We start from the raw sequence: 16,409 nt of genomic DNA on the forward strand, positions 1-16,409 counted from the left end.
TCACTCAAACAGCTTTTAGCATTCTGCAAGACAAGCGCTTCTTCTTCTGGCCAACTGCAATTTAGTGGTAATTATTCACATTAGCAGATGGTTCTCAAAGGGGAAAGTTTTCGGGTTCTGCCAAGAACAATACACTCAGAGACGTCTTCCACAGCCTGGGCAAGAGGAGGGCAGGGGGAGGGCAAAAACGAAAATGCAATTACTCAAGTTCATGTTCCTATGATAAGGTCCATCCGTCTTAAGGAGATTAAGGTCAGAAAAAATCCGCTGAACCTTAGAGATTTGATTTCTCCTCTTGGCCTTACAAGTTCTCATAAATTATCTCCTTGCTGAAAAGTTGTGCTACACATTTTCCTGGTACGGAGGAGTGGATCTGCTTAAAGGCAAAGCTATCTGAAGAAAGAGCCGTCTACAGGAACATTTATACACAAAATGACTCCATGAAGCAGCTGACGTCTTGTAAGGAAAGGTCTCTCCAATAAACTGTGAAGCTGAGAAATGAAACGCTGTTTAATTAACTTGCATCACTTGGATCCATCATGTCTGCTAAACAAACTTACATCTGAAAGTAGTCTTCTAGATACTTGCTATGACAGTTCGGCTCAATCTGAGGGGAGTGTTCTGTGTACCTGATGTGCAATGTTTGGTGATCATATGCGAACTAGCGGTGGGGAGTGGCTGGAAATCACTGATTTTCATAAATCAGGGGATATTTTATCTTGGCAAAAGAGAAATGAAAACAAACAAAAAAAAAAAGTGTAATGAGTGTTGAAATAAAAGATGCGAGCTGTTTTTCTGACAGAGATTGTGTCTGGTTGGAGATAATGATGGGATCGGGGTGTTTCTAGTTCTGAACTGTCTTGTTAGTTTTCTACAATACACAGTTAAGCCAGTGTTTTGTTATTTTCTGTGCTGTTATGAGAGTCCATATCTAGGTTGGATACATCTTGCACGCATACATGTACGCGCGCACACACATGTTCATAAACCACACTTGGCTGCACACAGCTCTCTCTCTCTCTCTCTCTCTCTCTCTCTCTCTCTCTCCCTCTCCCTCTCTCTCTCTCTTTTATATTTTTCTGTCTGGCTGCTATATAAAGTAATACAGTTGTCATGAGCGTTCGGAAAACATATGACTAATATGTGAATGCCTTGAGGCTATTAATTAGGGTTTGTACACTGACATACCATTTATCAAGGGGCTTGACAAGACATTGAGTTCATTTATCTGTATTGTTACTCTATTGTTTTACTGCATCCTGTGTCTCATCTATATCTTACTTAAACCTCTTACTGTGAGCAACTGTTTTGTATTAAACTCTTTTTTTTAAAAATAGTTTAAGAACATGTTTTACTTCTTCATGCAGGTTCCTGGTAGAGTGTCACACCTAGCTGGTAAAATTTACCAATGCTGGTTGTGAAAATGACGTTTGAAGCAGTTGCAGTAATTGCACTGAGATTATGGAGAACGTGTACAAGATGGAACAGCTGACACTGGCTCTTAGAGAAAAGATACAGACAGTTCATGAAATGAGAACGGGCGACATCATTCACACAGTGAAGATTGTAAATGAGATGCCATTCCAGTAGATTTGATGAGGCATGCACAACATGCATACATGGTGGTTTAGGTGAGTATAAGTAGACAGTATGTATATATATATATATTTATGTTGAGGGAGGTGGGTGACAGAGTTAGAGAGAATAGCCAAGCTTGCAGAGAGGGCGAGAGTGGGCGGTGTGAAGTGAGCGAAAGTCTCACGATTTTCAAGAGAGTTCTCCTCTCAATCCCTCAGAACATGTGCACTTGCCAAACTCCCATACAACCAGCTGCTAGTCTGATGGGAAGCCTAATTGGGTTATACTACGCTGCTGCCCAGGAGCATATGGTCCAGAGCTGCAGGATGGGCAGGAGGGAGAAGGGGGCAGGGACTGACCCTGACAGAGGTTCACTGGCAGGGTAATGAGGACCCCTGCTTTCATATCGGCCTTATGTCTTATTCAAGCTCTCAGTCAGCATGTGGTCCTTTGGCAAAGAGGGTCTAGAGGCCACTCCGTCTCACGCTGCTCAGGCCAGGAGCAGGCTCTGGAGAACAGTAAGCTAGTTAAATGATGAAAGAGTGCATCTGTTCTACATAGACTCAACCAATCCATCAGACACACAACATGTCTGACGGATTGGCTGGGTGGTGCTAGACCATACGGATATGGCGAGAGGGTGGGGGGTGGGGCTGTCGTCAAACTTTCAAGGTCAAACTCAAACTGTAAATTCAGAGTTCATCTTGAACCGCAACCCAAACCTCACCTCACCTCACGCTCAAGCTTAACTTCAACTTCAAACCAACCCCACTACATATGTCTCCTCCTAGGAGCTTCACCTGGAGATCTGAAGGTCCACGCTTCGTCATCGTCGAAGTGGGTGTCTCCGGCGGTAAAGCGTTCACCGGGGAAGAAGGCATGGGCCACGGTGCCACCGGGCCCGTCGAAAGGGTAGCCGTCGTTGTGGTCTGCCTTGGTGAAGTCGATCTGGATGTCGGCCTCGTTACCCGCCACCTCGTGAAAGTTGAGCGGTGCAATATCGCTCCAGACCTTCAGAGCGTAGTACATGAGAGCGCGAACAGTGTCTCTGCCCAGAACAGCTGATTCCTTAGGGAAAGTCCGTACCCTGTAAGCACAGCGGAATGACGTTTTCATAAGTCAAAGCATGACACAACAGTTAAAATAGGTGACTGTAAGCCCTTCCTGAGATTAAACGTCATTTCATTTTCTGTTTCCATTTCATGGCTAAGTAAACACAAGTCGTGGGGAAAAAAAAAGCATATTGACCACAGACTCTGACATTTGAACTAAATTAAAGCTCGCAAGAATGGATAGAGACATGGCTATTTCTCAACTGGAGGTTTTTTTTTTTTGGGGGGGGGGGGGGGGGGGGGACTCTTTTTCCCTTTCCCTTTCTGACTTGGCAGAAGCTATAATGAGTTTTAAATAAACATGGGCCCTGCACACATTCCATCTCTCTCTGTCTCCTGTGTCTGTTTCTTGCACAGTCTCACTCTCACACCCCCGCCCCTGCCTCCTCTGCATGACTAAAGTTTGCTCTGAACAAGCATGGGTGATTTGGAGCCGGAGTGCCACTCACATTCGTGGCAAGCTCTTCCACCAAGGTCAATTTGCGCTCTACGTCCAGGCGTTGAGAGATCGATGGGAAATTAATTTCAGGGCCCTAGCTTTGTAAGTGCCTGGAAAGAACTCTTCTCAGTGTGAAATAAGCTTACGTTTGTGCTGCTTAGACCAGACTAATAGATTCTGCAGCATTCTAAAATTTTACATAAGCCCAGTAATCCTAGATGCGAGGGTTTCTGTTACATAGCAACCTAGAGCATAACAGCAGATAGCCAAGGTCATTATGCAAATTTCTCAGACAGTCCACGTGATCAATATCCTTAATGCCGGTACATGAAGGCCAGGGAGAGATGCTGAACCATGATGCACAATAGCCACAAGCCAAGGTCAACATCAGCCTCTACTGCATTAAAGATGAACTTAGAAATCTCTTGCTACATATGTTGACTTTGTCCACTTGCTGTACTACATGAAAATTACATTTGTGGCATAAATCTGCTGCTTTTCTCCATTATATCCCCCATGATATCCTTCAAATCATTTCATTAAGTAATTCCAATGCTAGAGCATATAATCAATTTCTAAACTTGCTATTGTGTTAAGAATAGCTTATCTATGGTTTGTAAATAAATACTTGAGAGGTTGACATTGTGGAAAGATATGATCTGTGCTCTTTTTGCCAACTGGTGTGAAGCAGCTGTGAGTCGTGAGTCTCCTAGTGTGATTACACTGTGAGTGTCATGAGAATAAAAACATTTGGTAGGCGTGTTTTTTTTTTGCAAATATAGTTTGTGTTTAAAACACATCAGATCTGAGAACCATCTTTTTAACTTGTGTGTTTACACATTTAAAAGCATATTGGCTAGGAGAGAAAATTATTATTATTTTTTTTTTTTTATTGTAAAATCCTTTGGCTTTTGCCTTCTGCTTTCCTTTTACGTTACAACCGTAAATTGATTCCTAAAATGCAGAGTTGAAAGGTTCAGTAAAATTTAACCATACACTTTAAAAATGCTGTTAATATACAAGACTTCATAACTTTTTACATTTTAAAATGCGTAACTCTTAAGAATTATATTTCACAGTATTGCAGAGACAGTAACTTACTGTATTTATTTAAATTTACACTTATTCTTCTCTGACTGCAGATTTCCTGGTGAAGCACTGTTAATATACAGCATTTTACTGGTTCTTGAAAGTGCAGCATGCTGATTAAAGATTTCTGAATAGCAGAAAGAGTTGCTAGCCAAATATTTTAATCTGACTTGCTTAAGGATTGCTCACCAGCAGGTGGTAAGGTGGTAGTATTTACGACAGGTTCCCTCCTTCATTCTTCACCACTTTCTGTTGCTTTTGGTTAAATGTGCTCAGACACCTCATGGCTTGATCAGGACCTTTATTGGCTAATGGCCACTACACAAATCAATGATGAAAAAGGCTACAAAACGGGTGAGAAGCTGCTCCTTGTTACAGCTAATTGCTCAGAACAAGGAGATGAATGAAATGAACTTTTTTTTTCCCACAAGGAGGTGATTTAGTTCATTTTGTTCAACTAAAAGATTTCTTCGAAGAGAACAGTTTGTGAACACAACACCAATTAAACTAAGTTTGTGTCTCAATTTAGAGGCCAGATGTGCACGTCCCATGACTAAGACAGCAAACTCCAAACAATACTGATAAGGAGCCATTGTTAATAAACTCTTGTCCAAAACCTTGCTGGTAATTGGTGACAGCACTGGGAAAATGGTTGCTAGTCTGACAGCTGTAGCTTGCTAAGAATCCATTATAGCTTGAGAAACAACAATTTGCAGCACTGAAAAAGTTATTGGAATTTACTTGCAAGCGCTTCCAGTGAAGTACTTAACTTTTACGTTATGTGGACACATTACATCAGTATAATGTTATGATGGCTGCTGATGCTATAGTTACATAAGTGATGATTTGAGAGACTAAGTAAGTAAGAAGTAAACCAAACCTCTAAACGGGTCACTGTTATAGCGTTTTCATTTAAGTGAAGACTTTCGGCAAATTTTAAAAGCTACAGTAAAATTCTGCTAATATAAAAAAAAACACACTACTGTACATTTTTGGAAAACTGATGGCAATGCTATAATCAGTAAGTTTCACTGCTACGACAACACAGGCATGCAGCCTGTAAAATTTACCCAACATTTCTTGTAAACCTGTTGTCAATAAACTACTGTTAACAGAAAATAGAGTTCTGGATTGTGTCTTTGAGTTACAGTGGTGATTTGAAATTTCAAGATAAAACAGAGATGTTTTAAATTAAGATCAGACAGTTAAACCATAAATGACTGTACATGGAATTACAGCATTATACTGTCATTTCAAAACATAGTAGAAATTCTGTGGAAAAAACAGTGCTTCACAGGCACAACTGTTGCTGCTCAAGAATTGTATATTTACAGGGAAATATTTTACATTGTGGGTTCTAATGTTCACAGAGGTCAAGAGTTAGAACACAACAAGAAGGGGTCAGGATTGGAGTCGACAGAGTGCATATTCGTAACACAATTAATTGTCCATTTTCTCAACAATCTGCCCTTTAGATTTCCACACATGAACATTTTAAACTGATCCTGATGCTTGAGAGAGTTTTACTTTGAGATAGTCTGTACACAGGTCTAGCTTTGAGCAGTTCCTTAACTGAGAATGAAACAAAAAATGTTTCTCTGACCCTCAGTTCTCACATCAGATCAAAAATGTCAGCTTTTAATTTTCAGTCACATCCTAAGCTTTTGCCTCAAAGTGATATGACTAAGATGAAACAGGCAGAGAAAGAAACAAGACAACAGCCTCAAAGAAACTCATTTCCTCCTTTCCAATCTAAATCTTACTGCATGACTGACCCTCTGTAGCTCTGAGGCCCAGATAAGAAATTTACTGTATGCTGTGTTAATCGCCACCCCCCAACCCCCCCCCCGCCCCTGCCCCTGCCCCCCCAGAATCAATCTCGCACATACAGAATCTAAGAAGAAGAACCCACAACCCTGTGCTGTTTGAGCATGCAATTCCTGTAGTTCAATCATCTCTGCTCCTTTCTCCCTTTAATCGTACACGCCTCCTCCCCAAAAAAAGGGGAACGAGAGCGCGGCCTTTTGGATTAATCCCATTTCAACCTATTAGACACGGCCCAGATTATCTGACTAGAATACAACATTAAGATCCAAATACCATTCATCATCCGTCACTGTGGGCGGAACATCCTGCAGACAAATGACGGCCCTGCTTTACTCTATTCAGATGGCAACTTAATGGCTTACTGTATCTGTTCGGAGATGCTCATCTGTTGGGAAAAGGGTGTGTTCTTTTAAAGGCACGAGAAAGGGTTAACTGTGACAGCCGGTTCTTAAGAAGGGAGAACTGTATTGGCGGGTAATGGAGGGCAGTGAAAAGAAAGATGCTTATCATCATGGCGTTTGTCTCTGTTCTGGGTTAATCAGCAAGGGAAATCAACTCCAAAGATCGTCTAGAGAGTCTGAGGGAAAAACAGGCTCACCTCGGCGTAATCACTACTAATCTATTTGGATAATTAATCTCGCCGTTAGTGAGCAGAAGGCAGTCCCCTGTGTGAGATTGGACCAGGGGGGCGAAGTGATGAGGGCTCCGTTGAGGACTGTCTCTCGTTTGACTGATGTGACTGATGCTCTGGTCTCATGTCCTGACAGCTGAACCTCTGAACTTGCACTTTCAGTGCCACATCAATCAGCCCTCCCCTGCTCTGAACTGTGCTATAAAACACACCAGTCCCAGCGCCTGGAACAGCATTAAAACTAAAGTCGGAACAATCACAACGTCCGATGCACAGCTGAAATAAGCAGGCCACCCTATTAAGAGTTTGATTATGTGGACCTAAAAACGCTAATGTGGATACACAAGACACAAATACTGCTCAGCTTTGTTTATTTATTCTTACTTTATTCCGACTAAGTTAAAATGCAAGCCTCACATTGTACTGTTGGATAAATATGGGGGGGGGGGGAGGGGGGGATACAGGCAAAACAAACAGTGTGAATGTAATTTGTTGTTACTCCCTGCAGAGTAACTTAACGTGCATTCATAAGACAAAATTCAAGAACTTGTGCTTTGCATAAATTCTGTTTTGACTGTTTGACTGTTAGTGCCTTCATCCTCTGATATTGATTCTGCGTATCTCTTGGGCTCACTACTGAAGATATCTTTTCAAAAAGCCTGTATCATGACACTGCCTAGTATCCAATCACGATCCATCCTTCCAGCCTGCTCAATCGCCTAGGGCTATACAGCAGGTATTTTTTCTCTTTTTCCACCATAATGACTAAAAAGCCTTTTTTGAAAGTTATTCCAGCATCTGGCCTCTAACCCAATTCTCAGGCTTCACTCAAACTCGTCATCTCTGTTGATATTCCTAACAAATGCCCACTGAGACAGGCTTCTTTTTAAACTTGGGCAGAGGTACCATCTAACCTAAAAAATTGCTGGGATATTTAGAAGACTCCAAAAGATAGGTGGTATGGGTAAGAGCGAAGGGAAGCTTACCAGCATTTGCTTCAAATCATCTCACAGCTGCAGGAGCAACTGCAAGAGCTGAATATTTTTTTTTTTTTTAATTTAGTTATTTAATATAGATGATGTATTTCATTGTAAATACAACAAATTTGTCATTGTGTGTGTGTGTATATATATATATATATATATATATATATATATATATATATATATACACACACACATCATTTAATGAGCACCTCATTTTATGCCTAAAAGTAAACTTTTGATAAAAGCAGATCTGTATGAGCCTATCCTTCCATAATTATCATTCATCTTTATTAATTCAGCCGAAGCTTACTGTGAGGGATTTAGGATATTACTGTGTATGTCGGGATGAGACGCCTGTAAAGCAACTTTGGTGTTAAGGGGCTTACTCAGAGTGAATCCACAACCTTGACATTCAAACCCACAACACTCCAATTACGTGGCCACATTCTCTATCTCTACAGTATTACCACTCCAAACCTACACCTTACAAGTGATGGTGACTGATCATATCTTACTCCTATGTTCTGATCAGCAAAAACTCCCTCTCTTTTTTTACTTCAAAAAAACACATCAAAAGCAAATGGAATTCCACTTGAAAGATCACTGAGAGAAGTCTCTGCAGCAAACAAACAAGCAGTAACATTTCACAAATCAACATAAATGTGAAAAAAAAAAAAACATGCATGAGTTTATTTCGCAAGAGATGGTGAAAATCAAGAGGAACACGCTGACAACAACCAGGCTTTAAGATTGGCACCCCACAGCACATGAAAGCATAACAGAATGTGATAATGAGAGCGGATGATAACCGGTGTGAAGCTAAAGACATGGGCTTGACTGTACATCACACACGAACGCTGCAAGCACAAACGACACACATACACACACACTTTCGACTCATCACCTGTCAATCTCTCTTTAGCACTAGAGTCTGTGCGTGTGTTTTAAGTGCAGATCTGTGATGGTAACCGTTCACTCACATGTGCTGTCTGGGAACCTGTTGCATTTTTGCAGATCCTTATCTCAAATGTACAGTACACCTACACTGTACTTGTTACTCATTGCTCATGGCAACCAAGACAGATGTGTAAAGATCTTCCCTCATTTCAGCAGTGTTACAATCTCTCACAAAAGCATTTATACCAGAAGTGGCAGGCCTGTTCACACACACAGACACACACACACACACACACACCTGTTCTCAGAACGAGACAACGCCAGAGGTTGTGTTGAGTTTGTGGAGGCCCTCTTGGGGGCTGATGAAGGTAGAGGTTGTTGCACTTTACCTCCAAGACAGGTGTCTTTTGTTCCACTTGGTTTTGGGGGCTAGAGCTCGCCTTCTACGACCAGCTGCTGCTTCTGGCTCTGACATGTCTGGCAGTGAGCAACGTGGCGTCTTCATCAAGCCTAAGGTTGCCTGATCTGAAAGTGGAATTACACATACGCAAGAACACACGCGCACACGCGCGCGCACACACACACACACACACACACACACACACACACACACACACCAGCAGAGATGGTCAACCACAACAGCTGTATTCTCCTTTCCGCTCCATTTTTGTATTAAATAGAGCATCTAATCCTAATGCACTGGCTCACCTAACACTCCAGTTTCCTCCAGACCTCCGAACTTCTGCATGGCTTTAATGGCCTTGGTCAAAGCTTCCTTGGTCTGCAGCTGTCCATTCACAGGGTCAGGAGGGGGAAGGTAGCCAAACTTACTTAGCCAGTCCTGCAGGGGGAAAAAAAACCAATTGTAGCTCAGGAGCTTTTCATTGCAGGAAACTGGATTCTCTTGAAAACCGCTAAAAATATCTTTCTCATTTTAAAATGGTGCTTTCACGTCTGTTGTGTCTTTAACTGTTTTATGCAATTAACAGGCACAGTGACAACCATATTGGACTTCACATTTTCAGCAAGTCACCATTTTATCTGCTAAATCTACTTTGAATGTGTTTGAACACGCAGCATTTACGCTTGGCATTGTTAACGATGATTCGATGATCAGTGTTAACTGAAAATTAATTTTGGTTATTATGTCTAAAAGACAGTTATTGCAGGTTCAAACTCTCCCAAGCATTTTTTCTTCACTGGCGTGCCTTCAGTCAAATCTTTCTGAATTTAAATAAGCTTTTAATCAGAGAGCCTAAGACAAATATTACTGATCAGTTATAAAGGCCAATTACAATGCCAAAATTCACCAAATTCCATCAGTAAAACTGCAAACATAGCAAACCTGCTAAATCTTACTAATCACACAAAGTTAGAATGAAGCATATTACCTGTGCTGAAGTCACTCAGTACCTTAAAGGCAATTATAAAATATATGCAAGAACTTATTTTGTTGATCAAAAAAACGTGACTTTTCGAATGTGTGAAAACAACAGCACACTAAATCAAACAGCCAAGATAGGGGAAGAAAAAAAAAAGTTCAACCTGCTTGACCTCACATTGTTGCACGACTGCTGTTCTTGTAAGAAAGAAAACAGGTCAAAATCGCTATCGATATCTAAAGGTATCAGTTTTCTTTGGGACTCTGAATTCACTGTCACGCAAAACCAATGCTGACAGACACTCAAAGTGCATCTTGTCCTAGCCTCTCAGCTATTGAGGAGAGTGGTCCCTCTTGTCTGAACTTTTGTTTCTAATAAAAGACACTCCATATGATTGGAGCCAAGACTGCTGCTGCTGAGAACAGAAGTTAAATAAAGCAGAAAAGAATCCATACAGCTGAGGAACAACAGCTGCATCGAGTATAAAAAAAAAAAAAAGTCATCAGAAGTTCAATCTTTGTTCCTGCTGTAGAATCACAGAGCTGAATGTGTACTGGGTGTTTTAGTTCCAAACTGTCAACTTGAACGATCAACCATAAATTGCTCACTCACAATAAGTAGGACGAGGAAATAGAGGGATGACTCAAAAGCTAAAGTTTCCTTAACTTTTAATACATATGCTATTCGTTTTAAAAAGTACGAAATGTAAGCATCAAGACTTTTAACTAAACGGAAACTGTGGAGGGAGTGGATATCCATCTGAAAGCTGACTGTTGATGTTGTGTCATGAGAACAGTAGAGGCACAGCAGAGAAAAACCCTGCCCAGTCCATCTATGTCAGTCCTGCTAACACTGCTATTCATCAGAGGAGGTGCCTGTGGGTAATATAGTATGGCACCATCAGTCTTTGCGGCTGGCAAAGTCTGATGATCTCAGTCCAAAAGGCTATTTCTTGTCGAAGAGGAAAAGACCTCAGAGGCAGAACACACATTAAGACACATCAGCAGCAATGAACAGAAGGGCACGCCGCTAATAAGTATTGAATAATGCACACAGTGTGTCGAGTGACAGTGAATGCGTGACTAAAATCTTTGCGGTCTTCTTCTTTCACTTTGAAACATTGCGCTGTGTTGACTTTGGGCTATCCAGTTTCCTGCTAAAGTTTCAAGCTGACACAATTTGTGTGTTGACAAATTGTCCAGCTGTGTGAGAGCGTGGAGAAAGAGCTTACTGTGTTTGTGTGAGCTCTCCTCCTGCCGTCAGGGAAATCAATGCATGACCGGTATGACTGTGCACACCCAGTGCTACCACGCAGTCAACACAGCTCTCTTATCAACTGCAAAGTGTCTCCCATAAACAACCTCCCCATGCATAAGCTCTTTCACAGCGAGATACATCTCAGCAAACGAGCGTGTGGTCTCCGAGACGTTCATTTGGTACCGCCCTCAGTCTCATCTATAGACATAATCAGTTATCATCAGATATTTTAATCATCATCATCATCATCATCACCATCATCATCATCATCATCATCATCATTGCCATCATCATCATCATCGCCATCATCATCATCATCACCATCATCATCATCATCATCATCATCATCACCAGTATTTTCATTGTTGATCGACTCAGGAGGAACAGAATTTCAGTGAAGTACAACGGTGGACTCTCACTTTGCTATGATGAGATCGTGTAAGGGACCTAAACAAACAATGACAAGTAATGACCATATCCCATCACTGCTGGAGATTACAGACATTCCAGTCCAAGAGAGGGGTTGCACTGCATAGTGTTGTATTGTTTTTTGTTTTTTTTTAATTGTGTATGAGTAATGTAATAAAATATATTTTTAAAAAGGATGACCGCCTGTGTGGTCACACCTAGATTTTTTACTGAGATTCCTACAAAAGTGTGAAGCTGCCAATGCAAAGCCAGAAGTGGGAGAGAGAATTCTGAAAACGCACTCCATATAAACACAAACACAAATACGCACACATGCATGCACATACACACACATTCTCTCTCTCTCTTTCTCTTTCTCTCTCCCTCTCTCTCTCTCTCACCCACCCACCCACACACACACACACTCTCTCTCTCCCTCTTTCTCTCTCAACAACCAACCCACCCACAAATACACACACACACACACACACAGACACACACACACACACACACACACGCACACACGCACGCACATGTAAGCCTTTATTCATATCCTACTTACTTTCCATTAACTCCCATTACCCTGTAACTACAGAATACTAATCATACTAATCTATCCCTAACCCCAACCCTAACCTTAACCAAAGAAATGTTTTGAAATTTTTTGTAGTATCAGTAACAACAATATAGTTTAGAAAAACATTGTTCTCCTAGTGGGGACCAACATTTTGGTTCCCACAAGGCAATTTTGTCAGATTATGCTATCTTACTGGTGACTTTTGGTCCGCAGAAAGATACCAATACATGGTACACATACACACAGTCACATGCACACACACAAAGAGACACCCTGGCTCAGGACGTGCAAATCTTTCACTGTGAAAACATTTTCCAAAAGATTCAGCTCAGCTAAGGTCACTGACTTTGTGCAAGGACAGATCTCTCTCAAAGTTGCCTTGGAAGCCAACAGGAATGATGAGTGAATGTGTATTCAGGGGGAAGGTCACTGCTTTGCAGTGTCAGTATTCTTGCTGCATGTCATCTATCTAAGTATGAAGAGCTTTTTTTTTTTCTTTTTTTTTATTACTGAACTAGAAACTTGAGAGAAAGTATAGACTTTAACACAAAGCCCCAGAACCCCCATTGCACAGTCCGATGAAGAGAAAGAGAGAAGAGAGAGGGAGTCTCGGAGTGAGCAGGAGTCCAAAGACAACTCCCCAGACGTCCAAAGACAACTCCAATAATATAAAGTTGTGTCTTGGCTTGGGTTTGAACCCTGAGTATGAGCAACTTTCACTTTCTACTCAGCTACATCTATAAAGAAATTATATTAAAAAAAATATTATGTATTATATATAAATATTATTTATTCCAATACATTTCTAAGAAGGGCTGGCAGGGATGGCCATTCATAAGCCATAAACCATTGTGCTTTGCTTGTTTTGTCTCTTATTTTTGTTTTATCAAGTGGTAACCGATTGAATGCACGCAGGAATAGCACTGCTTGTATGCATCGTATGCATTTGTGTGCCTAGCCCATGCTCCTGGCTATGACACTTGCCCTTGTATGTTGTTATCATCGCTTATATCAGTCCATTGGCTGGCAAATATCAAAGACGGTATAGCAAACGGTAGCTTGCTGCAAGTGGAAAATGTTTATGGAGATATAGCCTATAAGTATAGCCTATCTAAAATACACTGAGATGAAATACACTGAGATAAGTTAGTAGCTACCGTTTAATGCACCGTACATGCAGGAATAGAACATTCTCCTTATCGTTTTGCTGTTGCTCACCATCACAATATAGTGCCGTAAGATAAATGACAGATTGGTTTGGATACAACCTTTAACGGTAATGTGAAATTGTAGAGTACAAACATGTAAATAGTCTTGTTTAATTATTTGGAGTGGGTCTATGTTTTTTCAACTTGTACTTTTGAAAACTTGAGTACATTCACAGCCTGATACTTAAAGACTTTGACTCAAGCTGTTTCTTAGTGGGTGACTTTTACTTTCAGAGACATTTTTTGATGCTTTTATCTTTACTTTAACTCGAGTATAATACCTGAATACTTTTACCACCTCTGTCTTAGAGTACACGAAAGAACACAAAACAACCAAGAAAGCTGTCCTGCAGTGTTACGCAGACTGTTAATCCAGCGTACGACTGGATTAATCGCGAAAGTTACTTATTTTCCCATCGTTTGTCATCATCATGTGGTCTGGGACAACCAATATTACCTCATCCATGGCAGAGTTGAGATGCTGAGAGGCAAAGATGACCAGGAGGTTCATCTGACACACACAAAAAAAACTTTTTTAAAATATGCCTTTCAGAGAAAGACAAATGAAAAGAAATCACCTAAGGTATCATCTGGATTCATAGTTATTTGGTGAACAACATCTCTTGCCTTTCTTTGTGGGGCTAAGAGAGAAGATAGGTGGTTTTCGGGCAGAGCTCTCATGTAGGTCTGCGAGAGCATGTGTTGGCAGGGCTGTGCTTCTATTTCCTGTGGTCTTTAATCCTCGTAGCTCTGTCAATTTTCTAGTCTGGCCTCACTACTTATCTGTACCACAGTCAGTCATTCTCACCACCGTACTCCCCCATCTAATACCTGTCCCCCCTCCCACACACACACACACACACACACACACACACACACACACACAGAATCCATCAGCAGCTATGAATTACAGAGATGGCATGGCAACAAAGACAAACAGATAGGTGGAAGTGAATCCTGGAAAAAAGGGGCCAGCAAGGTCTCTCTCTCTCTCTCTCTCTCTGTCTCTCTCTCTCGCTTTCTCTCTCTTTGGGGGGAAAACTCATTGTGTATATTTCTGCAACACTGAACAAACATGGTGCTTGGCATACACCTTGAGGCTATACGTTTTTTAACGTTTTTTTTTCCTCCGTTTTTTTTTTTTTTTTTTTGCCATCTCATGCATGTTACATCACATAAGGGACCAGAGGAATGAGAATATAAAGAAATAAAGAAATAAAAACATAGTGATTTTTTTTTTTTTTTGACAGGCCCGTTGCTCGTTGGTGCGCGTACTCCTCTGTGCTCCCTGGTCACATTCGAGCATGACTGCTGACAAAGAACTGAGAGCCAGAGCCACTCAATCATCTGCCTGCAGTTCCACACACTTTACCCTCACTACGCAGGTCAGTGGTCAAACTCACATCAGCGGTGGGGCTGGAGTGGATTACCGCAACATTCAGCCTCTAAAGTTCTTTTGGATTTTCTGTTTGTTTAGCACTTGGTCCTGTAAAGTCTTGTAAACCAGCTCCGCCACAGCCGCCCCCCCCCCCAAAAAATCACAGTGCAAGTCCACATGCTGTCGCTTGGAAACTCCCTCCCAGTAATCTCTTAACGTCCTCCCCTTGCTCCGGATGAAGCCATTCACTCTTGTTGATTTCCATAGGCTCACTGTCCTCCAAATCTGATCTCTTCAGCTTTAAATGACTTTATTTGGCTGTTGCGGCAAAAACTTTGGCTCTCTTTCTGCTCTAATCCAAATCCCAGCTGCTCTAATCCTAATCGTCAGAAAACATGCAACGGAGCATGATATGATGAAAATAACAAAACTGCAGAAAACACTTCTTTTCCTATACCCAGCTGTACACTCCAAGCACACATCACATCTTCATGAGTGCTGGCATGCTCTAATAAACAAAGAGTTGAGTTATGTTTCCTCAACGCAGTCTCAGAACATAGAAAAAAAAAAAGACAACTAGAACAGAGAGAGAGAGGCAGAGAAAGAGTCGGAGAGAAAGAGACAGAGAGAGAGAGAGAGAGAGAGAGAGAGAGAGAGAGAGAGAGAGAGAGAGAGAGAGAGAGAGAGAGAGAGAGAGAGAAAGAGACAGAGACAGAGAGGAAAAAACACTGCATCATACACTCCCAGTTCTGGTGTGTCTTGTTAAAATGCCAATATCACATGCTGACCCGTGTCTCCGAGCTTTGGTCAGATAGACAACAAAGCCGGGTCTCCTCCAATGTGATCTCAGGGGTCAAACAGCAAGTTTAAATAGCACTACACTTCCTCTCTCATCTCCTCTCCTATGGAAACTCTCAGTGTGAGCAGTCAGCTACAACTCTCCCACTATGAAAAGTTTGATTGTGTGCCTCCAGTCCACAACAGTATTGTCTGGTCCCACAGACCCCCACTGAGAGAACCCCTTCATGTGCCACATTGAGAGGAAGTGAGTCATTTGCCCAGGTCTCCTTCCAGACCAAAACCTCTGACCGCACCCCCCCCCCCCCTTTCATATCCCCAAATAGCTGGAGTGAATTAAATCATGTTTACGCAGCTAAATGTCTTCCCAGATCCCTGAGGGACAGAGACACAGAGAGAGAGAGATAGCTCTCATGAGGAGATATTGTATATTCAGTCTACCCATTCACTTAAAATAGGTGTACCAGGCCACACACACACACACACCCACACACCGACTCACATACACACACAAAGAGGACACGAGGAGGACTTGATGTTCGATCAGTGATGTGGAGTCTTGTTTCTACATCAGTATAACTCAGGAGACACTGAACATAGAATATTAGCACAACACTCACTTATATAAACAAAAAAAAAACAGACAGTGGGTTCGTACAGAATTCTAAGTTTAGCCCTCTTTTTGAAAATAAACAAATAAATAAAAAACATTCTTTTTTTTTCTCTCTCTCATATCCCCTCGAGGTCTAGCAGAGACTTTCTTATCAGTTTCTGAGGCTGATAGATCTCATTTGAGACAGAATACCTTAATCCTACCAAAAAATGATTTATGGGAACTTTTT

At 41.4% G+C, this 16,409-nt stretch overlaps 1 protein-coding gene across 1 annotated transcript in view; it reads right to left on the minus strand.

Moving 5' to 3' along the window:
• The window catches only part of mmp17a (matrix metallopeptidase 17a), a 39,414-nt gene that overhangs the window by 8,008 nt on the left and 14,997 nt on the right, over positions 1-16,409 (minus strand). The window contains exons 3-5 of the mRNA XM_030769806.1: positions 9,268-9,400; positions 8,949-9,084; positions 2,379-2,665 (exon numbers count right to left, since the gene is read on the minus strand). Coding sequence (XP_030625666.1) covers positions 2,379-2,665; positions 8,949-9,084; positions 9,268-9,400 — 556 coding nt within the window. The remainder of the gene's footprint in view (positions 1-2,378; positions 2,666-8,948; positions 9,085-9,267; positions 9,401-16,409) is intronic.

This window comes from Chanos chanos, chromosome 3, assembly GCF_902362185.1.
Source record: "Chanos chanos chromosome 3, fChaCha1.1, whole genome shotgun sequence".
Classification (NCBI taxonomy): domain Eukaryota; kingdom Metazoa; phylum Chordata; class Actinopteri; order Gonorynchiformes; family Chanidae; genus Chanos; species Chanos chanos.